Source organism: Cornus florida, unplaced genomic scaffold, assembly GCF_030987335.1.
Source record: "Cornus florida cultivar Cherokee Brave unplaced genomic scaffold, ASM3098733v1 CherokeeBrave_3.0.0_Hap2_Chr10, whole genome shotgun sequence".
Taxonomy (NCBI): Eukaryota; Viridiplantae; Streptophyta; class Magnoliopsida; order Cornales; family Cornaceae; genus Cornus; species Cornus florida.
In genome coordinates this window covers 71,494,756-71,522,624 of record NW_026775580.1, presented here as the reverse complement: position 1 = coordinate 71,522,624, position 27,869 = coordinate 71,494,756, and the positions used below count along the sequence as shown (strand labels likewise).

Here is a 27,869-nt window from a genome sequence, read left to right as displayed (position 1 = left end):
ACTTATGCTATCCGGAAACGTGAGGCTAATCTGGTTACGCATGATGAATGTTTTAGGTGGACATAGATTTGTCTGAAATTTATTTTATATTATCAAATATATATATATATATATATCCCAAAATGCTTGAAAGAATATATCTATATATTAGTGAGAAAGTTGCATCTAAATTTTTTTGTCTGTATATCATTACTCCTATTAAAGCGATAAAAACATAAAGAAAGCACCTGTCTGTTCATCAATTGGTCAGCTCTTTCAAGCATTTTGGGACAAATTTCCAACTTTCAATCGACAAACCGCAGGATTCTCTCTCATTGCTCCTTGGTTCACCGCACTCTTTGGAATCCTACCCAAAATCTGTCTCTCTCTCTAACTCTTTGTCTCTCATATATGGGTTGTATATGTTGGTTTCTGGTTCTGACTCTGTTACTACACATCCCCGTATCCATATCTTCATTCACATCCGATCTATTCGACGCTTGGTCTCAACAATATGGCAAAAAATACTCTTCAGACCAAGAAAAGTTGTTCAGACTGAGAGTGTTCCAAGACAACTATGCATATGTTAGTCATCACAACACAATGACTAATTCCTCTTATACCCTCTCTCTAAATGCCTTGGCTGATCTCACCCATCACGAGTTCAAAGCCTCACGCTTGGGTCTCTCTTCACGACCAGCTAATAGATTCAATTCTGGGTCATCCCGAAAGGGGTATACTGAAGTTCCTGCTTCACTAGATTGGAGGAAGGATGGAGCAGTCACTCATGTCAAAGACCAGGGCAGTTGTGGTATGTGGGTATTTCTCTATATCTTTCACTTTTTAAATTTCTGTTGCTTTGCTATGTATATTATAGAAATGTGTTCATATTGTGTTTTTGATAATCTGTTAACAAGGTGTGTGATGAAATTTTTGTCTTAAGGGTCAAAGTTTGATTCTTTAATGCTTCATCCGCTAGATTTTATTTATTGTTTTATTTTGTGGTGTTCTGTAAATGTATTTGGAACAGCAGTAAAGATGGTTACATTTTGATATAAATAAACCCTCTTTTCACTTGATTGGCCTACTCTTCAACCTATGTACCATTGATCCTGGATTTTCTTTCCAAGTACTTAAAAAAAATAATAATAGTAATAAATAAGAAGAAGAAGAAGAAGAAGAAGAAGAAGAAGTTAATCTTTTCACTGTTTGGTTTAGTTTATTGAGGACAGAAAAGAATAGAAATGGAAAGTTTAGGAGAAAAATCCCTCTCACAGGCCCACAAAAGTTAAACCCAGAATGAGGTTATTCTAAATCGAGTCAGACAGATGAAATATTTTGAGTTTTCTGTTCTTTTTTTTTCTTTTTCTTTTTCTTTCCCTTTTTCTTCTGTCTATTCTCTCTCTTTTTTTTTCTTTTTTTTTTTTTCTTTTTTTCTTTTTTTTAATTAATAGTGTTATGCTTAATTTTTAAATGGATATGAAATTAAGGATTTATTGTTTGACTCACAAAGATATAGAGGGATTGCCTACTGGAGTTGGATGAGAGACCCAAGGAAGGGGATATAGAAGAACATAGATGTAGGGAAGTTTATGTTATTACAGTTTGTGTGCTTTGAGAATCTTTCTTGGCATGGATTTTACATAGCTCCTATTAAGTAAATCTATATATCTTCTGAATGCTAATTCATAGCTCCTATTAAGTAAATTGATATATCTTCTGAATGCTAATTCTAAGCTATAAATTCGACCAACACCCTTTATTGTGTGTATTTATTGCTAAGCTTGGATTCAACTTGGCTACTACCAAAATGAAGAACTAGTGTACAAAAAGTTTGTTAAGTAAATCTTTAGATGCAGTGGGGCACTACTGGTCATTAGTTTTTGAGTGTTAATACTAATTGGTGACATGAGTTTTTGAGCTGTTAGACACGCTGCTAATTTTGTTCTCATCCTGCCTTTAAGCTGGGTGGCCTATGGTACACTTATAAATAGGTTGTTACTTGTATGTATGCCAATATTCCACTAAGAAACTCTAGAGGTTAGATGTTCAATGAATGATGTCTCCTAGGATGTCGAAGAAACTCTAAGGACGCAATTGTGATGCTTACAATATTTTCCAATGCTATTGCTTCTGATTTAAGTATAGGACTATTAAGATTTCATTATTCTTCTGAATAATTTGCTTGTTTGGTTCTAGATCATCAATTTGGTTTAAGTGGCTGGTAATAATATATGGAGAAAACAGTAAAATGCAATAAGTAGATATATATTTTTTAAAAGTATTTTGTACTTCAGGTATAGGAAGGGTCACAGGTTCACAATGGATCATTATTGTCCAAATTCGCTTATTTACTTTTCCTCAACAATCATCTGACAATTGTTTTGTCCAACTCTTCTACAGAAGTCATAAGTCAATTTAATACCCTTTTTATAATTAACCTCATTTTGATGTGGTTTGTTGTAATACCTACACATATGGTATCTTTGTAGTAAAAAGAAGATTAATTGATTTAGATTTGTCATCTAGGTGCTTGTTGGTCATTCTCAGCCACAGGAGCAATTGAAGGTATTAATAAAATTGTTACTGGATCTCTTGTCAGCCTGTCTGAACAAGAGTTGGTCGATTGTGACAAATCTTACAATAGTGGCTGTGGGGGTGGACTCATGGATTATGCATATGAATTTATTACAAAAAATCATGGGATTGACACCGAGGAAGATTATCCCTATCAAGGTGGGGAAAGGTCATGCAATAAGCAGAAGGTACTGTCTCTATTTTATTCAACGATTATGTTTATTACGAAGTGTTAGTTCATTCTCATTATTGCACCTTGTTATTATATTACCCTTTTCATTCTTTTATCTTTTATAATTCCTGAATTTTTTTCCTTGCAGCTTAAAAGACACGTAGTAACAATTGACGGTTATGCTGATGTACCCTCTAATAATGAGAAACAGTTATTAGAAGCTGTGGCAACTCAACCTGTAAGTGTAGGTATATGTGGCAGTGAGAGAGCATTTCAATTGTACTCGAAGGTTGGTCCTCATGGTCAAATTCAATGTCATTATGTTTTCATTAAGAATCATCCAGTTATGATTTGAACATTTGGGTGATCTGTTCACCAGGGAATATTCACTGGGCCGTGCTCAAATTCTCTGGATCATGCTGTATTGATTGTGGGGTATGGTTCAGAAAATGGAGTCGATTATTGGATCGTGAAGAATTCTTGGGGAACACATTGGGGAATGGATGGTTATATTCATATGCTACGTAACGGTGGCAATTCTGAAGGGCTCTGTGGGATCAACATGATGGCTTCTTATCCAACTAAGACCAGTCCAAATCCACCGCCCCCTCCTTCCCCAGGTCCCACTAGATGTGATATTTTTACCTCTTGTTCAGAAGGTGAAACCTGCTGCTGTATGTGGCACCTTCTTGGTATATGTTTTTCATGGAAATGTTGTGAGTTGGATTCTGCAGTGTGTTGTAAGGACCACCGTCACTGTTGTCCTCATGATTACCCAATTTGCGATACTAAAAGGAATCAGTGTCTAAAGGTTTGTACTGATTTTCTTTCTTCCTTTTTTTATTTTTATTTTTCCCTCAATCCTAATAAGCACAAGCAGTCTAACCAACATTTAATGTTATTAAATGGATGTTTGGATGTCTATCGAAAATCTAATCACTCCCTTGTGCTTCACACGACATATATGATCTGATTTTCCCCTTCACTATCATCATTTTGGTTACAAGTTGAGTTATTTGTTCCACATGTTGACCTTTTGTGTTCAAGTCATTGTGACGAAGAAACTAGTGTCTTTACTTTATTTCTGTAGTTTCTGCCAAAAGTTTTTATAGTATAGTGTTGAAAGTGCTGGATGGCATATTAAAGGGAGGGGCAAAGTTAAGGTTTCTCTTCATATTGCCGATCAGTTGTAAGAAGAATCATTCCCAACACTTGCAAAACTAAGCCTCCATCATAACAGTACTTTGATATGCTACTTGGCATCATTTGTATTGGCATTAAAAAAAAAAAAAAAAAAAAAAAAAAAATCTCAAATGTGATACTCGTTTCTTGTTTTTAATATTACTTATTCTTTATGGCTCTTTTTGCGTTTATGTTATTACATTTTCCAGCATTTGTTTCCATTTCTGAAACTCATGCTTAAACTGCAAAGTATAAAGCAATAAAACTGTCATCTATCATGGGATGCCAAGAACGCTCTCTATCTCACTTGTATAGGTCACTCTCCTCACTACCGAGTACATTTTCTTTCCGGGATGGTGATAATTTTTTTTAATCTTTTTATGTCGATTCTATATATCTAACAGTGGAATACGATATTGATTGCAGCAAACTGGTAATAGTACGATTGTGAAAGGGCTTGAAAAGATGAGATCTTTCAGGAAGTCAGATAGCTGGAGTTACCTTCTGGAGGCTTGGATGTAAAGAACTGCCATTTGTACTTGTGAGTTATTTTTATTTCTGATACTATACTCATGTACCAGTTGTATCCTTTACCACAGAAAGGAAAGACTATGAACCAAGATTGAAATTATTTACTATTCTTGTACACAACCGGCAAATACATTAATTATAAAATTTTTGGGTCCATTTGTGATAAACATTGATAGAAGTTGCAGCTCATGTAATGCTGCTTCTTGAACTTGAAAATATTTATTGTTTTATACGCATGGAAGGATAGAACTTAAATTTGGAAGTTTGTTGGTGCTTTGCTGCTAAAATGACCGAGGTTCTGATTTATTCGTTTTCTCTCTCTAAATTACCTGGATTGATCCTGCATGATTACACACATTTACACCTTCGGTTGAAATCAAAACTGGAACCCTATTCAAATGAATTAACTTCCATAGACATTGACAATCTAGGCTCAACTGACCAGGTAATATGTTGTTTCCTAGTATATATGTCATGATCTATTGAACATTTGATTTTACACATTGAATTTGATTATTTGGTAGGTAAGAATTGGGATGGGGAAAATTCCATGGTCTGAGTTCAAGATAGGAAGTTAAAGCCATCGTAAGTTGTGGAGGCGATTCTTAATCGAACACGTGTAATAAATAATATGGCAAATTACCTTGACCTCCCCTTAAGGGGTTTGGGGCAATCACTGTCAGATGAATTTTTTGGAAAAATAAAAAAAAATTGGTTCAACCTCCTTGAGGTATTTCGAAATCACAGTCAATCCTACTCCCGTTAAAGTTGGAAAGCACTTCTGCTTCGTAAGTTAGGAGTCAATCTCATAAGTTAGGAAGCACTTATTCTTTGTTGCAAGGATGTCCATATTTTTCTCTCTTTTAATATGGATGACAATTACTTTATATTTCTAGCCAAGCAAGAATATGTCAGTTGCCTGGCACATCCACGGCTCATTTTTTTTTTCTCGAGTCAGTTCACTTCATTACACTTTACTGATTGTTTGCATCGTTACTAGAATCAAATGTCCCTGCTGGCTTCATTGTCCAAAGTAACATCTCTAAGTTGTTTGCCGATTGCTTTACTGTGGCAATCTTTCTCAGAAGCAAGACACTCATTCCATTCAATTTCTATTGTCATCAAGCCTTCTAATACACAACTGATTCTTAGTAACACTTAAGAAGTACCCTCGCAATTAGGCCACCCACGAAAGTCATACCACCATCATATGTTATCAGTGCCACCACTCCTTAAGGTTCCCTGGTCAAGTCATCTAGCTACAAACAAGCACTAAGATTCACTTTTGTGCCTGGGTACACTCCCCATGTACACGTGTTGGACAAACACGATAGGCCATCGCATGCCCATAGCAGAAGCCTGAAGTTATTAACACGACAGAGTCTGACAACTGTATGGGCAATAGTCCTCAAGTCGCTCGTGGCTTGTCTAAACACAAAACTTAGTTCCCAAGGAGTATACTGTGCAGTATTATCCACCGACTGATTACACACATTAGTGCAAGATGTACCCTTCTAGTTACAAGACCTCCAAAGGTAAGCCTAAAGCTATGCTAACACCCATGATTTGGCACACATGACCCCGGTGGTGCTCCAATGGCCAATTTTCTCGAGTCATCTGGATGACACATCCAAGTTAGCGGCATCATCACTCCTGAATGCCCTGTCCCTGCTCCTATGTAGACTCTTAACACCCTCAGGCTTGTCCACTTAATGCTTCATTGTGAGACCAGAGGTGTTAAAACTACACCATGATGGCTCTCCAAGAATAATTGGCTTGTCTTCATGCTATCTCAGTGATTATGACCCCGGTGCTACAGCTGAACGATCGATCTTGTCATGCCTGCTGACACTAATTATGCTTTGTGGCTGCATTGGAAAATATCGTTGGGCCACAGACTGAAATCATCCTTCTCCTTCAAATTATAGTATTCATGATTGATTGGTTTGCTGAACTTTAGCTTAGCTTAAGGGGTGGTTCGTGTTCGTGTCACTTCACCTCCATGCACCAAATTAGTGTGATAGAAGAACTCTTTCTTCAACCTGATAAGTAGAGATGATTATGTAGCAATTCAGGTTCTCTGCAGTTGATAGAATGTTAGTGGAAGTATGAACTTAATTAACCAGGAAAACCAGTCCCTGATTTACGTTTTAGAGCTTCCCCACCTAATGCATTTCAATTGAAATGGAATTGAACTGTGAATACAGGACGGTTACCAAATGTTTGCGCAATCCAGTTATCATGTGGTATCGAAATATTTAATAATTTGTTGATGATTTATTTTACATAGGATTTTATCATATCATAGGTATGGTGCAGAAGTTGACACACACAGATGATTTACATGGGATTCTATCATATCATAGGGTGGCGGTGTAGAAGTTCACACGTGGAAATCAATAAATGTGTGTGGTGTCCCCCCAATTCCACGTCACCTTCGAGGCTTTCAACTTTCAATCCTTTTCACAGCACATCATTTTCCTCTAGCACCGGAATAAATGTCTGTTTGTCTTTTTGTGTTTTTTTTTTTTTTTAATTTATTTATTTATTTGGTGTTTGGGTGTTGGTGGTCCATGGGCAATCACAATCTGTATACGCAAGCTAAAGATCAAATAAAATTAAAATATTTACTTACGTATTAGGCTATAATGATCTTTTTAAGTTAATATTTTATTTCACAATTCACTATTTATTGGACATGTATACCGACAATAACCATTCTAAAGTAAACTGAAACATGGTTTGATTTTCTGCCCAGCAAACAAGAATTTTTCGCATCATTGATTTTCTCAACCTTCCCCCATTTTTCCAATTCCACATTTTGCTTTCAAAATCCACTTTTTAAATCCGACTTCCATTTGACGCATGCTTTTTTTTTTCTTAAGAAATTTCTATAAGTTTGAATCTCCGGAGATGAATTTGTATGTGCGGAAATGTTGCTTTTTGTGAAGAAATTAGGTTGAACAAAGTAGAATAGTCACCATGGAGTTTGTCTTAACTCAACAATCAACATATTCAGATGAGTTTTTTTTTTTTTTTTTTTCCATTAATTATGGAATGAAAAAAAAAAAAAATACTCATCTTTCTTTCAAAAATTAATGAGATAAAATAGTATATTTCTTTTAATTTTTTTTTTTTTCCCTAAAATCCGACTCTTCAAACAGGAAAAAAAAATTCTATAAATTAAAATTGACATGGAACAATATGTTTTTAGCTGAGCCCATATAATATTAGTTAAGCCCTAATCTCATTATTTAAAAAATAAGACCTAAACAGATTTCAACTCTGAGTCTGAGAGCCCACCAGCAAGATTTAAAAGACTCAATATGTTGAATTTATGTCATAAATATGTTCAAGGGATTAGAAGGAAGCCTAGGAAGATTATTTTCTAACATGTTTATTCAATTTATTGGCATTCAAAATCCCAATCTTTCAAAGTTTTTATATTTTGTTCAAAGTGAAAAAATTCATTCAATATTATGGGAATACAGCAATTTTTGAAAAATTCAACAATTAAGTCAGCCCTCGTCACATTCGATGGTAAAGTAGTCGGGTATTCTAAATTTATTATTATTACGAAACCGCGTTCAAAGTAAAAACAAACGTGTGGAAAATGGGCATCAGATTCGAAACCGCGTTCGTACAAAAATTAAAGTAAAAACAAACATGTGGCATTTATGTAATTAACCTTAGACTTCAATACATTTCTGTAAGTTGACCGACAGACCAAATATATATACCATCTTCAGACACAAAAGTAAAAGAATATTGGTGGATAAACGATTTCAAGAGCTTCGATTAGGTTTTTTGTTTCTGTCAGGTGAAGAGTTCAATTTATACCAATGGCTTCGGGAGAGGGAGAAGTTATTGCTTGCCACACTGTTCAACAGTGGGACGATCAGCTTAAGAAGGGAAATGATTCCAAGAAATTGGTATATATATATATATTGTATTTTGTTTAATTGTGTTCTTTAATCTTGGTATTTACTTGATTGCTAAGTGCTCTTAATTCATTTATTTTCGAATTGTAATCTGTTTTAGTTGGTTTTGTCTGATTTACCTGAATTTTTGGTGTTTATTTGCTAAATTAGTTCCCCCAAAGAGGGTCATATATTAGGGCGGGTTTATGTGGTTTTCTTGAGTACAAACAATAGGTTTGGGTTTCTAGTGATGGTTTTATGTAAAGTTTTTATTTCGCATTCAAATCACATGTTTTTTTTTTTTGGGTTTTCCCTTTGGGGTTCAATTAGGGTTTCCTGCTTTGTTACATGATGATATAACTCAATGGTTTTGAGAAATTTGTGTCAGACTCCTTGTGTGGTTCACTGGCTTTGCAGAAGAGTGCAACACACCTTCAATATGTTGGGTATGCATAATTAGTATCTTTTAAGGACAAAGAACTGGTTTTAACAGATCTAGCTATGGGCTTATAAAGATTTAAAAGTGCTGAAAATTAGGGAAACGAAGAGGAATGATATTGTTGTCACACTTGAATTCCTTTCTATCGGTTTGTATTAGCATCACACAATTTAAAGGCGTATTCTTTTCTTGCAGCACAGTGAACCATATTTAGAAACTAGAGACTTTCATTAATAAAAGTCAATATGAATATGAGTGATGCTATCGTGAGAGTCCTCTCGTGGTGAGCTCTCCTTATTTAACTGATGAATGGAAAGATATATTAAATCACAAGTTTGAGTTTTTACAAATTTCAAAAACCTTTAACAATCCAGTGTTTAAATTAGGTCTTGTCATGAGAGGGCACTCATGATAGCATTACTCGTATGAATATTTATTGAAGTTTGCAAATAAGGATGTGATGTTGACTTTTAAAACATAAAAAGGTATAAATAAAGTTTATCCATTGCTTGATAAACTCAACAAACATAAGAACTCAATTGTAAGAGTTTCGAAGTGAGCATATTGTCACGGGCTTAGAGTTTCAGCACCACTCTAGCTGCTCCCGTGCGGCACCAAGACGTTGCTTTCACTCTCGCAAGTACTTGGTCAGCCTAACTCCCGTGCACACCTTATCCAACACACTCCCCTTGTGCGCTTACTAGTGTTGTAGTTGCCCTCGCCCTCTCCTCACTTGGCTTGCACACTCATACACACTAAGGCACTTAAGTTGGCAAGGAAAGAACACTTCTATTACTTCAAAGAATGCTTTGTACAAGGCTAACACTTAAGCTCTCTACAAGGCTCTCAAGACTCAATTTAGGACTTGTTGCCTACAAAATGAAGTCCTACCTCTATTTATAGGCATCCCCATCCCTAATGGACGGTTAGGATGCATTCTAACCAACGGTGGAGATTGATTATCTAGAATCTTCTCCCACCTTCTTCACACTTCCATACTTATCTACTAGTATCTACAACATTCTAGAATTCTCCATACTACTCCACACAACTCTGGAGAACTCTAGAACCTTCCACACACTTCTACACATTTCTACACATATCTAGAAACTTCCACATAACTCTAGACTATTCCGGAAGACTCTAGAAACTCCACTTGCCATGCAGTTGCCATGCAGCGTCCTCCTCAGCGTCTGCGTGTCGCCTGCGTGGCATAACCTCCATAGGCGGGGCGTGACAATATGCTTGAAATTGAGCCAAAATTTTAAGTTCATCTCTACTTTGAATTTGGTTTTCCTTGGAGCTTCCTATGAATACAGGTGTTTCCTTTACTCATTTATTGTTGGTTTATGTTCTTCATACCAAATTGTAGACCAATGGAAAATAATAATAATAAATAAATAAAAACAAAGAATGATTGATGGTTGAGGAATCATGGAGGATTTGTGTTCATTTTGCTTTTATTTTTTCTATTCTTGAATCAAATGCATGTTGGTGGTTTTTTTATTTTTTATTTTTTTGTTTGTTATAACACTCTTTGGAGCTAGTGTTACTCTTTGTATAATTATGAAACTTGTGATCTTAGCATTGAATTTTTTTATAGTGTGTGGTTGTCTGTCATTTCGAGTGAGCTTGGAATTATGTTTTGGTGAACTGCAGCTTTAGCATTCATTGATGAGCTGTTGATTAGTTTTATTTTTATGTTCATTTCTTTAATCTGGAATGTTTATGTTTTAGTGAAATCTTTACTTTGCATAGTGAAATAGTGTTTTTTTCTAAGCAAAGAATATAAACCAATATGTGTTGAGTTACTTGGATCTTGCTGGAAATATTAAGGGCTCCCAATATGTGTGTGAGTTATTTGGATCTTGCTGGAAACATTAAGGGCTTAATTGATTTATTGGGTATTGAGTCGGTCATGATTAGTTTAGATTTCCTTAACTGCTTAAATTCATGATTCTGGTGGTGATTAGTTTAAATTTCATTTGTAATCATATTTTGTTATGATATCGTGTGAAATGATAAATCGCGCCAAACATTTCACATATTCATTTCCACCTAGTAAACCCCAGTAGTCTTGAATGACAATAATACATTTGTCATGCTTTAGTGGCTAATATAACTGTACTTTATGCTATTTCTATGCTTAAGTTTTCCATTATCTACACTCTTTTTTGTTGGGTGGTGGGGAGCAATTATACATCTTTAGAGGAGATTGTTGATTTTTTGGACTCTTTGAAAGTTTAGAGGCCCTTTTTGGTCTTGTGTAGTTCTTTTGGGCTTCGCTCCCCATTTGAGCGCTTCTATACAATTGTCTTACTTGTCAAAAATATATATATATAACTATACTTTTTTTAATTTTTTTTTATAACTGTACTTTTTTGTAATGCCGGTATTATTTATTTTTTCCCATAAGATATTCAGTTAAAAATATGTAGGCTACCGACTTCAATGCCCTTTGCCCATGCATTTTCTTGGTCATGGTAATGAGTGAAGGCATTCCACATTGGGGTTAGGCTGATGGGAACTAATCATGATTCTCTCTTTTTAGACCAAGTAACACAACAAAAGGGACAAACTCTTAACAATTATCCTTACTATACTTTATGATGACTATGGGATGCATTTACATTTCATGAGTATATACCTATGTAGAAATTCTCCTGAATATTCATTTTCTTCAGTGTGTTTATCGTAGGAAAACCATCATATCTCAATGCCTATTCTAGATTTTGATCTCTCAATTCCACAAACTTTAATGCTATGTTCGGTAGGAAGGAAAGAAGACGGGTGGAAGGAAAATAGGAAGGAAGGAACAAATTATGATATAACCGCCCAAATATAGGTGGAAGATGGGAGAGAAGACAAGTGAGCCTATTATAGAAGTTTTAAATTACTGCATCATCCTTCATGAATATTTAATAGATCCCATAAATAAATTAAGTGATGGGTTAACTTAAAAATTTCTCTTTCCTTTTATCCTATTGATCAAATTAAATTGTCAGTTTCTTCCATTCTCTTCCATCCAACTGAACAAAAAGAGAGAAACATATAATCTCTTCTCTAGGGATGTCTCAGTCATCCATTCTTCTCTCCCTTTCATTCAATTTTTTTCCTTCCTACCGAATGGAGCATAAATTTTAGTAATATCTTGTTTGATATCAAACAGAGTGATTGTATAACATCCAACATATAATTTTATATTTGACATTGATACCTGGCAACCACAAGTCAAGCATGCAGTAGGCACCTTCATTTTGGGTCAATAATATAATTGTAAGGACAAAATATAGTAGGACTGAAGCTACAGTTTATGCAATATAACAATCTTTGTGATACTTGTTTAACTATGTCTTTCAAACTATGCAATATTAGTGTACAAATTTGAAAATTAATTAGTGTCTTATAGTTTAATTAACTAAGACTTGAACCGGATTTGCGATAGGGTGAGATATATTGTGAGAGCCATCATATGCAATTGCTCCCTATCATCATCTTTGCATTTGACTTTCAAGCATGAGGGAAGTATATGCTCTTTTATTAATTAGTAATTACTTTGATTTGTTTAGCGGAAGCTTCAGGATCTTTTGACCTAATTATAAGCGTGGCCAATTAAATGCTTGTATGCTGCATATAATCAGTGGCAGAAGAAAATGAACTTAATTATACTGAGATAAGATGCTAATGTTGCTGTAATGACAGAATATCAAATTTGGTGTATTAGATGTATAATTTATATTTATATGTTGATGTTATCATGTTATGCCCACATCCAACTTTCTTAGGACATACTTTTTCAGTATTTCTTGTCTGTATTCTACTATCTAATTTATTGCTGTATTGTTGGTTGTTAGCCTACTTGTGAGCTTGTTTCCTTATATGCTTTCAGAAAATAATTTTCTATTTAAAGAGAAAATAGAACAAAGAACAAAAATTTGTTTAGTTGAGTGTTTTTGAAACAGAACTAAGAAAGGCTTAATTACAGAGAACAATCATTTTCTGTACCTTGAGAACTGTTTTTTGTTCACTTGTTCATTGAAACTATTATCCATATGCAGAACCAAACAGGATCCCAAGAATTTTCATGCCTGCACACATCAAGTTGTCATGTTTTTTCTCATTTGTTTGGTTCTTTTTCCCCTTGTATTGGTTTAATGTGTTCTTGTTGTAGTAGTAATTGTGGTATTCTTTCTGACAAATTAGTCCTGTGCCTGGTTTGGCAAATTATGGTCTTGTTTGGCTTTGTTATCTAGAAATAGTTTATGTTTCATAGAACAGATTTCAAAGAATAGATTCCTAACAAATGAAATTTTGAATTCTTTTCTCTTCTTTTTTTTTTCTTTGAGAACAGGAAATTTTCCTAGATAATAGAACCAAATAGTTTATAAAGCAAATTTAGTGAAGCAATCAGTTTGAATGTCTCCCTCTCTCTCTATTGTTTGTATGTTTGTTCATCTCTCTCTCTCTCTCTCTCTATTGTCTGTATGTTTGTTCATCTTGTCTCTCTAAATTTTGGTGGTGTAGTTAGCAGGATCCATCTGCTTTGTTTGCTTTTCAAAGTAGTTTACATGCTAAGGAATTCCTTCTCCCTTTCCCCTCTTCTCCCAAGAAAAAAGGAGTATAATAATGAGATTATTTTGGTAGGTTGTGGTGGATTTCACTGCGTCATGGTGTGGACCATGCCGTTTCATTGCCCCAATTGTGGCAGAGTTTGCCAGGAGGATGACCCATGTCATGTTCCTCAAGGTGGACGTGGATGAATTGAAGGTAAGGAAGCCTAAGACCCTCAATTATATGTTCAATTGTTATGCCTACTTGATTCATTGCAGATTTATTTTGTTTATTAGTTTGAAATACCATTTTAAAACTCTTATGTTTTCCTCTGCAGTCTGTTGCCGAGGATTGGGCTGTGGAGGCAATGCCAACTTTTATTTTCCTGAAAGAAGGAAAGATAGTGGACAAGGTTGTGGGTGCAAAGAAAGATGATCTCCAGCTGACAATTGCAAAACATGCTAGTCCTACTGCTCCTGCTACTGCTTCTGCTTGATTGTATGCTTAGAGGAGATAAGGACCTTGGTACCTTTTTCTGTGTGTTTATGATAACTATGGTGTTGCGGTCTTGTAAGTTTCTCTTTGTGGGTGTTTGTATTAAGGTAGTAACCTACTGCATGAAGTTAAGGGTGTAACCTTGAAGCTAGTTGTTACCTTAAGTTGTATGGTTGATATACTTGAATCATTTGCACATAATGTTGCAGTGAATAAGATACTAGTTGCAAAATATTAAAAATAAGTACTCTTGCTTCTTTAACTGGTTGGTGCTGTCTAGTGTTATAGAGCTGCAATGTGTTGTCTAGTTTCTTAGCATTTGAAAGTTTGTTGTTTCACATGTTTAATTTCTGTCGGTGCTGTCTAGCGTCTTAGTGTTGCATTGTGTTGTCTAGTGTCTTTTAACATTTGAAAGTTTGATTAGTGGATGGGGGAGAGAGGAGGGTTTGAGGGTTTGGATATGTTTCTATCTTTTTTCCAAGGTTTCGGATACGGAATGTTTAGTATTTAGTCTAGTGGCTGTTGTTTCTCATCTTTAATCTGGCCAGAAGTCTATAAATTAGAACAAGGAAAGAACTTAGATCTACTCAACAATTTAGGAGAAAAATTAGGAGAAGATATCTGATTAATTTATTTCTAAGAACTCATGAGAAATCGGAGTATATAAATTGGAATTGGTGGAAATTTAGTAATTTTCTTTCAATTGTATTTCGTAATCTCCTCTAATTCAAAGTTTTAGCCTTTAACTCTGTCATTTGTCGATTGAATGTTTTAAGATCAGCAGAGAATAAAAAGGGAAAAAAATTCGGGGATAGACGGAGCTTGTTGGTGATGTCAAGTTGAGATTAAGATAAAGATAGAAGTAGAAGATAGGAAGCCCCAGAATGTTTAAGATCAGCACAGAATAGAAGGAAGGAAGCCCTAAATTGTAGTAGTAAGATTTGTGGATTCGCTGTATGTTGATTGTTGAAGATTTATGTTGGAAGTGAGAGTTATGAATGTTCGGGGGCTTATCCTGTATGCATCTTCTACTTGATTATGAGACCAGTGAATTGGTGTTTCTTTGACCCGAATTGTTGCGTGTTATTCTGGTAGTCATAGGAAAGAAAATTTTAAGCTTTCGGATTCAAGCTGCTGCATTTGTTGAGTCACAAATATCTCCTAAAATGTTGATGCCCTTGGTGATATCATTTATCAATAATATCATTTCTCAATAATTAACATCAATCTTTATCGTTGGTTGTTCTTTCTCTGTTCTTGATTGATCCAATAATTGGGATTGTGGATTTGTTTAGATTTTTGTGCTCAATTGGTCACACACTTTCTGTGTTTACCAACCAAAATGTTGGTAGAAAATAACCCATTTTTCTGTCTACTTCATCCATTCGCACCAAATCATTTGAAACAATGTAGAGAGGAGAGAACAAATCAAGATCACAACGTTCAACCCACATGTGTCTCCCTCGTTGGAATTGGATAATACCTAAACACTACTAAAATGAGCAACAGAAGGAAAACGGAGAATGTAAAGCAATACTGTAATTCAACTTTATAACATATTAAGACGCCAAAGGCTTAAAGGGAAAACCAATACTATTACCTTGCATTAGGGTTGCAAATGAATCGAGCTACTTTGCATTAGGGTTGCTTCATTTTTGAATCTTGCGAGCTGTTCATGAACCTGAACAATCTTACCGGGCTCTGCTCAGTTCATATACAGACCCACCCTGGAAATGATATTAATAATTGTCACCGACGTCTTTTGAGGGGCAAGTTTTGCCTTTAGACAGGCAGTCGTTGCAATAATGTATGATTATAGATATCTTTTTATAGGTGTGTCACTCTAGCAACTCAATAAAGTAAAGAAAGTTAAACCATTAGGACCCAAGTTCTTTTGACCAATGTTTCTTTATCCCTCAATAATGCTAGTAAGTGCAGGAGAAAAATCAATCGCTTTATTTGCAACTTACCATTACACAAATTATTCTTGGTGTCCCTTTCTAGATACAAGGTCAGGGAATGAACTTTAGAACAACAATTGAGCCCACCATATACTCAAAATCTATCAGATTCATACTGCTTATCAAAAAAAAAAAAAAAAAAATTTACTTTGTATTCCGTTCGCGCTATCTTTCAAGTGGGAAATAACATGGCACTGGACCAATCTACCTGACGAATACTTCAATCAGTTCAATGTGGTATTTATCTTCAAATCTTCCATTCTGTACAACCAAACAATAACTGCATTGGCATTTTTTTTTTATTATACCCTTCTTTGGCCATTTTTATGTTGCTGTGGGAGAACAGCTAGCTTCAACTGATAACTGCTTTAACACTTTGGGACATGGGTCTGCTCCAAAGTTACTGTTGGATATGGGGATCTCGCAACTCTCTCGTCCGACGCACATCTGTAATTAATAATTTAAAGAAATGAAAAATGTCAGTATAAATGTTATCATAGATGTTCATGTATATTGATTAAGGTAGCTTTAAGGTGGGGAAGTGCCTTCTCTAAGATGGCATGAGAGTTTGGTGCATGGCAAGTTCCCTTCTGGAAACTCCCACAAGTTCCCTGAGGTGTGCCAAAACTCGCGAATTCAATTTCTGATATGGATTGTCCTGGTGCACACTGCAGGTGAAGCTTTGCCTGATGATGCATCTTTGATTTGCCAGAGCTCTCGGTAGACCAATTCTCGGTCGTTGGGTGGTGTTCATATGCATTGGCACAAACAGTAGTTGCTCTTCTTTTCACCAGAGATATCTTTGATGCATCCCCGCCTAGTTCTTCGAGTACTACCAACAGATTATGTGTTGGCTTCAACCAAGACCTGGGAACATGGTACCTGATGGATATATCCGTAATCGAAAGAAATTAGTCAGAAAATCTGATACAGCAAATCCTTCACATTTTATATTATTTTCAAAGAGATGAGTATAAAAATTCAGGAAAATGTAGAGAGGCTGGTCAATTTTAGAGTGTTACCATCTCTGAGTTGGTTCACCGCAACCAAGTTGGCACTTTGGGGCTCGGTATGTCCCAGAATAACTACAAGCACCGCAATTGCCTTTTGCATAAACCATCCAATACCTTCCTATGCTTTGTCCGTTGATCCAGACTTGGCCCTTTCCCATACTTCGCATGTCCAAAGCTAACGGCTCATTTCCTTGTGGTGCATTAAAGTACGACTGCAAAACACACTACGTTTAGTGCCTGATCCCCACTTCTGTTAGAACTTCTCAATCAATTTTTTTTTTCATTCCTAAATACCTTATACCATGTCAAAGGGCGCTGGCGATGATCGACCAGTGACCCTTGAATCCACTCGACAGATGAAGCTCCATTTGGAGAGTCCAAATTCAATGTCTCACCTTTAAGGCCAACCTGTTCAAGGAAGACACAAGAGTTCAAACTTTTCATATCATTTATATAATGATGTGACCAGAAATTACAGAAAAATAGATATGTGGAATGTGTCTTGCCTTGTAGCTCCATTTCTGCCATGATAAGTCCCTCTTTCCCTGCCCAAGACCGTCCAGCACAACTGGCCCCAGGATTCCTGTTTTCCATGTCTCGAAGTGCAACCCAATGTTCTTCAGCAACAATTCAATTATTTTCAGTCAGTCACTAAAATAGCTCAAATGTTCAATTAGAATCAGGTCGTAACATTTAGTTGACTAAACTCAAGGTCCCGCAAAGAGTTGGCTAATAAAGTCACATTCTTATAGAGTCATAGGCAGAAAACTAACTGGCAATCCAACAGCTATACTGAGTAGAGCAATTCTATTTGCTCCAGCACGGAGGTCAACTGGTACAGTATATGTAAATCCCGAGTTCTCCCTGGTACCATAAGCCGACCCTATAATTATAAATTACAAATCAGTGTCGTGGAAATTGTACTATTTTTGTGACAGCAGATAGCAAGTCGAGCACAATTTCAGTAACAAACACATTTTAATAATCTAGTTGATTGATCTAAGAAGTTGTAATCAAACATCATACCTGAAAGCTTCCCATTGATAAACACATGAACTATATGGCCCCTTGATTGCACAGTGAGAGTGGGCCATTGTCCTCCTCGCAAAAATGATTCCGATGAACTAATGTCAACTCTGGTTTGAGAAGCAAATTGGAGAAGTCAGAACACATGTACCAGCAGAGGCTTTTGTATCCGCCACAACCCCCCCCCCCCCCCCCCCCCCACACACACACACACAACTTTTGTTTCTCCATCTTCCAATTCCCTTCCTTTCTCTCACCCCTCAACAACTCCCAAATCCTAATTTTATTTCTATAAATTGATGTAGTTTTGAAAAGCAAACAGTGATTAATATCAGTGCAATATAGCTCCATCAAATTGCGATTAAAGAATTCGGGGCTGTAAGTATACGAGGTACTATGAAATACTAGTATCACCTTGTCTTGTACCACAAATAATCACTGCTATCTCTAGTGACATTTATCTGCTCTAACAGTCCAACAGCTGTCATCGCCGAACTGTCCTCTAAAGAAGAAACATCTTCATCATAAATCTCCCAAGAGAGCAACTCAGAATTGGTTGGCAGCATTTGCATCCTTGAAGTTTGAGTTCCAACCTTGATTAGAAGAGAACAATTGTATGAGCAATAAATGCAAGAGAATGTAGCAAAAAGAGTAAATTATCCCAAAGTATAATGAAATGGCCTTCAGTGATGTCTAATCTTCGGATTTAAATGAAAAGTTATACCGGTCTCCTAGATGATGTAAATATCAATTTTCAAAATAGATAGCAACGAAATGCATTATAACTTCACTTACTTTAGCAGTGTTAAAGACTACATTTCTGCAATCAGGAAGGATGCTAGTGGACCAAGGGGGCAAATCATAGTGCATGTTATTGAACATCACCCTTTTGGCAGAATTGCTGTCGAAGTTCGAGAGAAAGGCTGCACAATTTCCATTCGCTGAAGAGAATACACGAGCCTGGAAATGGTGATAATTGAGTTAATAATCACCATAGCAAAGTTATTTCAGATCACTATAAGAAAAGAAGCTATTTTAGAAAATGCTGACCTCCTGAAAGGTTCCTAGTCTAGTGACAGTAGAATCTGAAGAAACTAAAGCCCGTTCACATAGTTTAATGGCCCTATGGAGCTCCTTCAGATGGCCATATTTTGGTTCCCTGATTAAACCTGAACCCAGTAAATTGGTTAGTTAGTTACATATTAAAAAAAAAAAATTTAATTTTCTTTTTATAGGTGATAAATTATGTATGCCTTAGAATTCTTCAAAAATCCAACAAATTTCATCAAGAACAGAATTGAGCATAATTCTAACCATATTCATCTAGTGGGGCATCATAGTCATAACTGGTTGTGATGAAAGGGCCTCCAGCAGTGCGTCCAAAATTTGTTCCTCCATGATACTGCCACAAGCAGAAAGTGTGTAAACTCAAATATACTAAACTAAGTTATGCACAGACGATACAGTAAGTTTTGTGAATTTGTGAGCTGAACCTTGCGAGGTAACTAACCATGTAGTAATTGAAATATGAGCCACCTTTCTCTATGAAACGAGCAACTGCAAATGCCAAATCTTGAACTGGTCTCTGGGGGATTGTGCCACCAAATTCTGTGAACCTTCTCATTGTGGCGAAAAGAGAAAAATTAATATGATAGATGAATGAGGGAGGGCAGATTTGCATCTAATGCATTCAATATTGAAGGTGTAGATAATGGTAATATTTACCAGCCGCTCCAAGCCTCAGTCCACAAAGTAGGCTTGTAAGGTTTGTTGGGAGTAAAACCATCACAGTAAAAACCATTACATGCATTTATCTGTTGCCAATATAAGGAAATGAAATTAGAATTTACCATATTTGAAGCTAAATTGAGTTGATGAACTGAGAACCACTAACTGAATTTAGAATTTCAAATGCAGCAAAAAACATTGTGACAGCAGTAGAATCTAGCAGATTGTCAAACAAGAAGAACAAACTCCACATAATACAAAAGGAACTTTTCACAAGGAATGTAGTAAAATCAAGAAATGAGTGGGGACATTAATGTAGGAATGTCCAGCAAAAAACAAGAACAACTCACCACAGGATCAGGAGCATCATCTTCTTTGCACATCACCCATGGGACTCCAGTATTTAGCCCTACCGCCATCTTTGCAGCCCATTTTACGTATGCGTCACCAGCAGCTCCAAGTGCGTTCTTTTCCAGCCCGAATTCATTTTCAATCTACACAATCAAAATCAAAATGGCAAAAAAACATTATTGCAATTAGGCATCTATTGTCATAATTGTCAAATCCATTTTTGGGGTTTTGATTCATTCAGATTTTTATATTTAAGCTTAAAGATTATACCATACACCTCAGCAATCTAGCAAATAGAATTCAAAAGCACTCATAGCATTACAACACCAAGACAACTCAAACCTGAGATAGGATGATGGGGCCACCCTGGGACTCGAACAGGTTTTCACTCTTCATCATCTGAACAATTTTTTCGGTGAACCTATGCATTGCTGCCTTCAAATTCAGAAAGTGTGAGGTAAAAAGTTATAAAATTATCTCTTGCACAAAATAGTTCAATAATTAAATTTACATCAATGTATAACACCTCACCCTCTCCCCCTCAATCTATATATGTATATATATGTGCACACACAGATATATAACTTCATCAATTTTATATTTTTTCTGATTTAAATGGGCTCCCTCTTTTCCATTCTTCTCCACTATTTTCTTAGGAAATGAGAAAAGGAGGGAATTAGATGAAATGAGAAACCTTAAAAGGTCCATTATCTGTTCTGAAGCTGATACCAGGAACAAACTTCAACCATACAGGAAATCCTCTGCACCAGAGAGACAGAGAGCAGTCATATAACAAGAACAAAACCCCAATATCAAGCATTCACTCTGTAACTAAAAAAGTTAAAGAAACATGATGGATAGATCTAATAAAAATGTATCCCAAAAAGAACAAGAAAATAAAATAAAATAAAATAATGAGAAAAAGAGTAACTACCCAAAATTCCACTCTGCACATACGTAAGGTCCAATGCGCAGATGAACATAGAGGCCCAATTTTTGCACTGTTTTTATGAACCGTACTAGATCATATCGCCCCTCAAAATTATACTGAAAAAAAAAAATTAATAATTGAAAAAGAAAAAAGGTAAAACCCCAAAATCTGTGGTGAAAATTTAATGAAGTGAGAGAAAATGGAGGTCTATTACACTCACATTTCCAGGTGAAGGTTCATGGACATTCCAAAACACATAGGTATCAATAACATCTAATCCTCCATTTTTAGCCTTGCTTATGAGATCTTCCCACATCTGCAACATTATCAATTTCACATAAATTGACACTATATATATGTGTGTGTGTGTGTGTGTGTGTGTGTGTATACAAGAAAGAGAACAGGGGAATACTTCAGGAGTGCTTCTAGGGTAATGTATGGAACCAGAGATGAGGATTCTCCGTTGGCCATTGATGATGATAGCCTTCTTATCATAGGTCACACTACACTGGATCAGCTGATTACCCACCAACAAGGCCATGCTTAAACAGATGAACAGCTTGGAGACTGAGATAGTCTCCATATTTTTTACTCTCTTTCTAACTTCTTTTTGATAGATAATTTCACAGCATGAAGTTATGCAAATTGTGGGAAGCTCAAACAAACCCAAGTGGCAAAATATGTCCAAAAAAATAGCGCGCGTCTCATCTACTGCCACTTTGTAGAGAGGGCAACTATCTTGTATTTTTCTTTTCAATACTGCAGTCTATATAAGCTTAGTGTGACACTGTTGAACATTAGAAAAATCTGGTATGAACATAAGTAATGTGAATGCAATTTCAAGTGAAATGAATTGTTTAATACTAACTCAAAAAAAAAAATTAAAAATTAAAAATTAAAAAGTAATTTTTGCTTTTGAACTTTCATTTAATGTTGTCATTACTCAAAGACAAGGACACAGGAGTTTGATACTAGTACTATTGACTTCAAAGTCAAAAAAAATTCAGTTCTATTGAACATTTATTTAATGTCAAGAAAAAGAGACAAAGTTAGAGAATAAAAAAAAAACAATGTATTACCGGGAAAAAAAAAAATTAATATTTTAAAATTATAACAAAATTTAAGTTATGCAGAATGAGTACGAGTGTCAGTGTCAAAATGTGAGAGTGAGAATACGTTCAGAACATGAGAACTACACTCATTAAAAAGAATTGAATGACTTACCTATGAAATTTTGAAAATATACCACCTCAAACTAAGAAAACTCTTTATTTTTCTAGAATGTCTCAATGATAGGAATATATAATCTTGGTATACCAATTACACAACACATGTTCGTACTGCTTAATACATACATACATATTATATATATATATATACACACACACACTATAATATAAGTGAAATATGAAAACTATTAAAACGTTTTGGACAGAATGCCATCTCGATGATCCAATTCAATTAAAACTCAAGTTTAAAATTTTTGTAATATATTATTAAACATTTTTGAGTTTTCTTTTCTTAATATGAGGTTTTGATTTGACGAATTACATGATTAGTAACATTTCACAAGTTCTTTAAATTATTAATGACAATAGTACTATACTCCCACCATCTCAAAAAAAAAATATATATATATATATATATATATACCACCACTGTTATATATATATATATATATATTTGCAAGAATGGCGAGCAAGGATGAACAATAGTGGACAGCTGTCTCTCATGGGTAGGCGGGTCCCTTGTTGATCAAACAGTACCCTGTTATTTCTCTTTTGTGCTATGAACTGTAAAGTTCCGAAAGCTACACTGATAGGGATTGATAAGTGGAACCGAGTCACCGACAATTTCGTTGGGTGGTACTCAAAGATCGAAGAAGACACGGTTTGGGTTTGAAATATAAACACCAAAAATAAAACATATGTTTTATCCAAACAAACAAAATCGTAATGCTGAGCAGAAAGATATTTATAAGATTTGTAATTTAATTATAAGTTGAATCACGTTATTAGTTTCTTTTATGAGTTCGTATAACTTATTTGGAGAAAAAATCAACTAAATAAATATTATAGTAGTATGGCTTATTTTCCTCCCTTGGAAAATTAAAAATTACTTTTAAATTGAATTAAACACACTCTTGTGTGTGTGTATATATATATATATATATATACTTATTATACATGGAGGGGACAGACCTATATGTTTTATGAATTGGAGATCCAAATCAATGTGTCTTGTTCACATGTTCAAAAGCTTGTTTTTTCTTTTTTAACAACAATGCTCTTTTTTATCTCTCATTGTGATGACGAATTTTGTCGCTTGAAATGTGTATAACATGTTCACATGCGTTACACTGTAATACGTGTGATGTGGCACTCTCATTTTCTTTCTATATATATAATTCGTCACCATTTCATGTACTCCTTCCTTCCCACTCACCGTCCCTATTATATATTTTGCCTACTGATAAACTAAAATTTAATATTCTTCTATTTAAATTTTTTTTTTTTTTTTTTTTTTTTTTTATAGAATGTCCATCTCATATACTTATATATATGTACACATTATATAAAATAAAAAAATATAACATAAATAATATAGTAATGATATAATATGATTAAATATATAAGATTTGAACTTATATTTAGTTGTGGCAAAAATTCAAAAAACAACCCCCTCACTTAGTTAAGGGGTTTTTTTTTTTTTGGTAAAAAAAAGTTGCTTGGGTGCTTATTTGGAGAATTTTTTTTATGCAAGAACAACAAAAATTGCATGAAAAAGGTTTAAATGCGTTTAACATGCTCACTCGTGAAAATATTGAAAGAATAAGTTCCTAGTTCACAATAAAATTATTGTACATTATTATACTAACGAGTTAGTGGCCTAATGGTATCAGATCCTTACTTTCTAAATGGAGGTTGATTACCAACTAAGAAGAAAATAAATTTTGCTAATTATTATTATTATTTTCTGATAATGTAAATAGTGCACAAATCATTTTCCTAAAAATAAAGTAAAACTAAGGAGTAAAACAAAAATCCACATGTGAATTGAGAAAGCGCCGTCACCTCTGCAATCAATTTCCATTATTTATTTATTTATTTATTTATTTTTCCTGTCATTCAAAGGTTCAAAGGCCTAAAGCTAAGATAGCATTACAGAGACATAAAGTCAACTCAGAAAAGACATACAAATCTTGAAGCAAAGCAAATAACTGAAGAACAGACTCCAGATTTATGGAGGAAATAGAGTCCAACACTCTGCAAATGGAACCACTATGGGAGAAAGCAGCAAACTGGAGACCGAAAGGTCTGGCCATCAACACGGCAATCGCTCCAAAACTACAATCACAAGGCGTTTCGACACACAAAACCCCGTAGAAGATCTAATCAATGAGAAAATGATCAAATCTAAGCAGGGAAAAATCCAAAACCGGCCTAGATCAGAAATTTAGCCGGAGAAAAATAACAAATCTGCCCAAGTGAGCTGAAAACAAAACAAATAAGAGCAGATCTAGCCAAACAAAACAAATACCGCGTAAAAACATACCCATGGGTATACTTATTTGAACACACTGGATATATTACAAACGTAGGAAGCAGCTAGTAGCTCCCCACTCCCATAGAAGGGAGCGCAAAAGGAAGAAGACGACGGCTAGTGTAGAGAGAGAGGTGGGAGCGTTTGTTTGTCGGTGGGCTAAATATGCTGCGAACTTCTTAAAATATATTCACTGGAATTATTTCTTTGAGCAAATATTTTTCACATTATTTAAGAGGAGGATGGTGAGAGAACACCAAGAGAATGGGTCCTTGGTCTTATTATTATTAAAGAATAGACATTAATAAACTGTTTACATTAAATTGGGATCTCATTGTAAATTAAAATATCTTCCGTACCCCAATTTCACTATAAAATACGTCCCTCTGTAAAATTATTAAACAAGCCTCTAGAATTTATGTTGTATGAGAGAGGAAGGATAGAAGAGGTGTGGAGAGGAAGTTACCCTTTCTCCTTTACAAATTTCCATTTATTAAAAAATGGATGAAAGAAATGAAAAAAAAAAGCAAATTTTTATAGAAATTTTATATTAAATTATACAAGTTTTAAACTACATACTACCTCTACAAATATTATTAGAAACAATTAAAATTTTCTCTTAACGAACATAGTAAGTTATGAGGTTATTATCTCCTCTTCTATCCAACCGAAGTAGCAAAACTAATGAAGTTACAGGGACCGCGTGCCCCTGACTTGGCCCGTCATCTATAATATATGTGGTAATTTTTTCTTAATTTTTTTGTATATATGAAAATTTTTATTTGTGATTTCTAGAATCATTTCTTTTACTCTTTAAATTTCTGAAAGGAAAAAGTTGAAAGAAGAAAAAAAAAATTTTGAAACTCTTAACTTTTTTCTTTTAAAGTTTTCTCATTTTTCTTTCTTTTTTCTATTTTTACATATTCCTTATATATTTTACTGTACTCTCCGAAATCTTAACTCCGTCCTTGTATCAAGCAGTGACTATTAATCAGAAAATAACTTCACACAAACACAAAATCCCAAAATTCAAGTAGATCCATGATCTTATGCTAATTCATGTGTATATAAACCATATATTAACCGGACAGATCGGATCTACAAATTAACACAAAGTCAGCATAAATTTGTACGATTAAAAAACCAAATTGTTTCAAGAAAATGACAAAACCCCATTATCAATCAAAAGCTAAATAAAATTTGAGTTAGTAATTGCTCCTTAGGAGCATAAAAAATTGCAACCTTTTTAGCTTCTGATTGTTTGCCATGGTTCTACCTTACCTAATGTTTGTTTTTGCATGCATGTCGGCCACCCGACTCATAACTCACTAACACATGAATTAATTCGGTGGTGGTTATTAAAGAGCGGCTTATCGGCATTAATCTAATGTTACCATCTCCCTTTGGAGGGAGTTTTGGCAAACTAGGAGAGGGGGCTGATATAATTCTGAACAGTTCCATGAACAGTTTGATAAATTTGTTTTTGATTCGGTTGGAGTGTTTTTTTAGATGAAAACGATACATTGAGAAAAATTACTAGCTTTTAGTTTATGGGCTATGTTGGTTTTTGATTGAAAACCTTTATTTAGGACTCCGAATTTGAGTTTTCTTATCTGTTAAGAGGCCTGTTGATTATTTTTGAATTTTTGTTCGAGGTCTAACGAAGTCTGATTTGTTCTCAAATTTTAGATTTAGTATTTTTTATTTATTAGGTTTCTTATTCTATTTTTTAGGAATTTTTAGGGTTATTTTTAGTGTTATTTTCCTTCTGTTATTAGTTTTTTTTTTTTTTTTTTTTTTATGTTTTAAATTTTCTTCCTGTGTTTAATTTTCTTTTATTATAAATAGGTGTACTTTCAAGTGCAGAATTAACTTTCATTTAATTAATTATCAATACAAATATCAGATTTCTCTAAAATTATTGGATTCAAAATACGCTACTTTGTAATTACTTTGTTGATTAAAACAAATTTATCTCTTTTGTTACTTTCACTTAAGTCAAACTCAAACAACAAACACACCCATTTAGGGAGGCCGACACTCTACAATTATTATATATATACACACACATATCTAATAATATAGTGTATTAACTATAATTAGTAACCGGATACCGTTGATCCGCCGTTTGTCACACTCTTCAACATCCACAAATCACACCAATTAAATTTAGTGTCCTGCTAGATCTCCGTTCCGTTTACGTCGGTGGATCGATCCCTTGCATAAAAAAAAATCAAACATTATGAATTAAAAAAATCACTATCAACAATTGCCAGCTTTGAATGTCACAACGCTAAAGTGTTTTTTCTTATTTAAGTACTGATTTAGCCATTTTGGCATGTGGGGTTGTCCCTTAATTATGATATATATATACATATAGCCCTATATTTCACTACAATAATAGAACCAATCCTTATCAACTTCCCCATAATTGGTGGTCCTAGACTATGCATTCCCTTATCCAAAATGTTTGCTCTTGTATGCATGTGCTAAACTTACTTCTTGATATCAACAATGACTACACCATATAAGTTGATTTAGACAGTTGTCTAAACTTCCATGTTTATTTTATTTTATTATTATTTTTTAAATGTTTTATTTCAGTTCCATTAAATTGTTTTCTTTATTTAAGGTTTGTATGTCAACCATTTTCCTTTTGCTTTTTTGTTTTTATTCGAAATAGAAATAACGTTTTTGTTGAAATATGTTCAGTGATGATTTGAAACATGTTTGGTGATGTAAAATTTGTTATAAGATTTTTTAAAACAAAAATATAAAAATATATTTGATGAAACTAAAAAGAGTTACGAGATTGAGAAACAAAATGGCTAGTTAAAAAAGGTCCATTTCGATACTATTCTCCACTATAGTATTTTTGATAATGTGGGAAGACATTAGAAAACTTGGTGTTTTCCATTTGGATCTCTCATTCTAAACTCTTAACACATCAAGTTTATCTACCAAATTAGCATAAATTTTTCTTCTAAAAATTCTAACATTTCATATAGGACTAAGTTTTCTTCCACAACTTTATTGACATTCTTTAACTTCTTCAATTTGTTTTCTGGTAACAATGTTTGCTTTATGAGTTTATGGTCAACTTAATTTCTTAAGTATGATGGGCGATGACATTGTTTGTGCAAATGTATCTTTGTAAAAGTTGGGTTGGACTGAGCCGCCCATTTAACACCTTAGGCAGGGACTTCCAAGGGTAATACTGGGGTTTTCACTTTTCAGCCGGGCTGGCCCATCCTAGATTTAGTCAGGCCCATATCGTCACATTCAAGTGTGGCCTGCATTGCCCATGATCGGCCCACGTCCTTTTTCTTTTTTTTTCTCTCTCTCTCTCTCAGTATCGGCCCCACAATACAATCACTATTCAAATCAGAAATGTGGTTCAAAAACGAAACCTCAAAGTCTTACCTCCCGGATATCTGCCAACGCCGCTATGCCTCTGGAGGCCTCTACTG

The 27,869-nt window shown here is 34.7% G+C and overlaps 3 protein-coding genes across 3 annotated transcripts; 2 read left to right on the top strand and 1 right to left on the bottom strand.

Annotated features, from left to right (window-relative positions):
- Positions 1–168: 168 nt before the first annotated feature.
- On the top strand, positions 169–4,703 carry LOC132278758 (zingipain-2). The gene is made up of 5 exons (XM_059780640.1): positions 169–790; positions 2,509–2,744; positions 2,877–3,017; positions 3,108–3,539; positions 4,337–4,703. Exons 1-5 carry the CDS (start codon positions 391–393, stop codon positions 4,430–4,432), a joined length of 1,305 nt encoding a protein of 434 aa, XP_059636623.1. The 5' UTR covers positions 169–390; the 3' UTR covers positions 4,433–4,703.
- A 3,487-nt stretch (positions 4,704–8,190) lies between these two features.
- LOC132278630 (thioredoxin H1-like) lies at positions 8,191–14,108 on the top strand. Its single transcript, XM_059780472.1, has 3 exons — positions 8,191–8,373; positions 13,445–13,567; positions 13,689–14,108. Exons 1-3 carry the CDS (start codon positions 8,284–8,286, stop codon positions 13,845–13,847), a joined length of 372 nt encoding a protein of 123 aa, XP_059636455.1. The 5' UTR covers positions 8,191–8,283; the 3' UTR covers positions 13,848–14,108.
- A 1,671-nt stretch (positions 14,109–15,779) lies between these two features.
- Positions 15,780–21,665, bottom strand: LOC132278629 (beta-galactosidase 5-like). The gene is made up of 19 exons (XM_059780471.1): positions 21,269–21,665; positions 21,077–21,172; positions 20,860–20,972; positions 20,620–20,686; positions 20,268–20,360; positions 19,925–20,068; positions 19,572–19,660; positions 19,357–19,462; positions 19,161–19,248; positions 18,897–19,015; positions 18,642–18,806; positions 18,261–18,439; positions 17,847–17,956; positions 17,594–17,703; positions 17,327–17,437; positions 17,115–17,228; positions 16,830–17,032; positions 16,353–16,689; positions 15,780–16,254 (listed from the first exon to the last, which is right to left on the bottom strand). The coding sequence occupies exons 1-19, from the start codon at positions 21,437–21,439 to the stop codon at positions 16,132–16,134; spliced, it is 2,538 nt and encodes an 845-aa protein (XP_059636454.1). The 5' UTR covers positions 21,440–21,665; the 3' UTR covers positions 15,780–16,131.
- Positions 21,666–27,869: the final 6,204 nt, after the last annotated feature.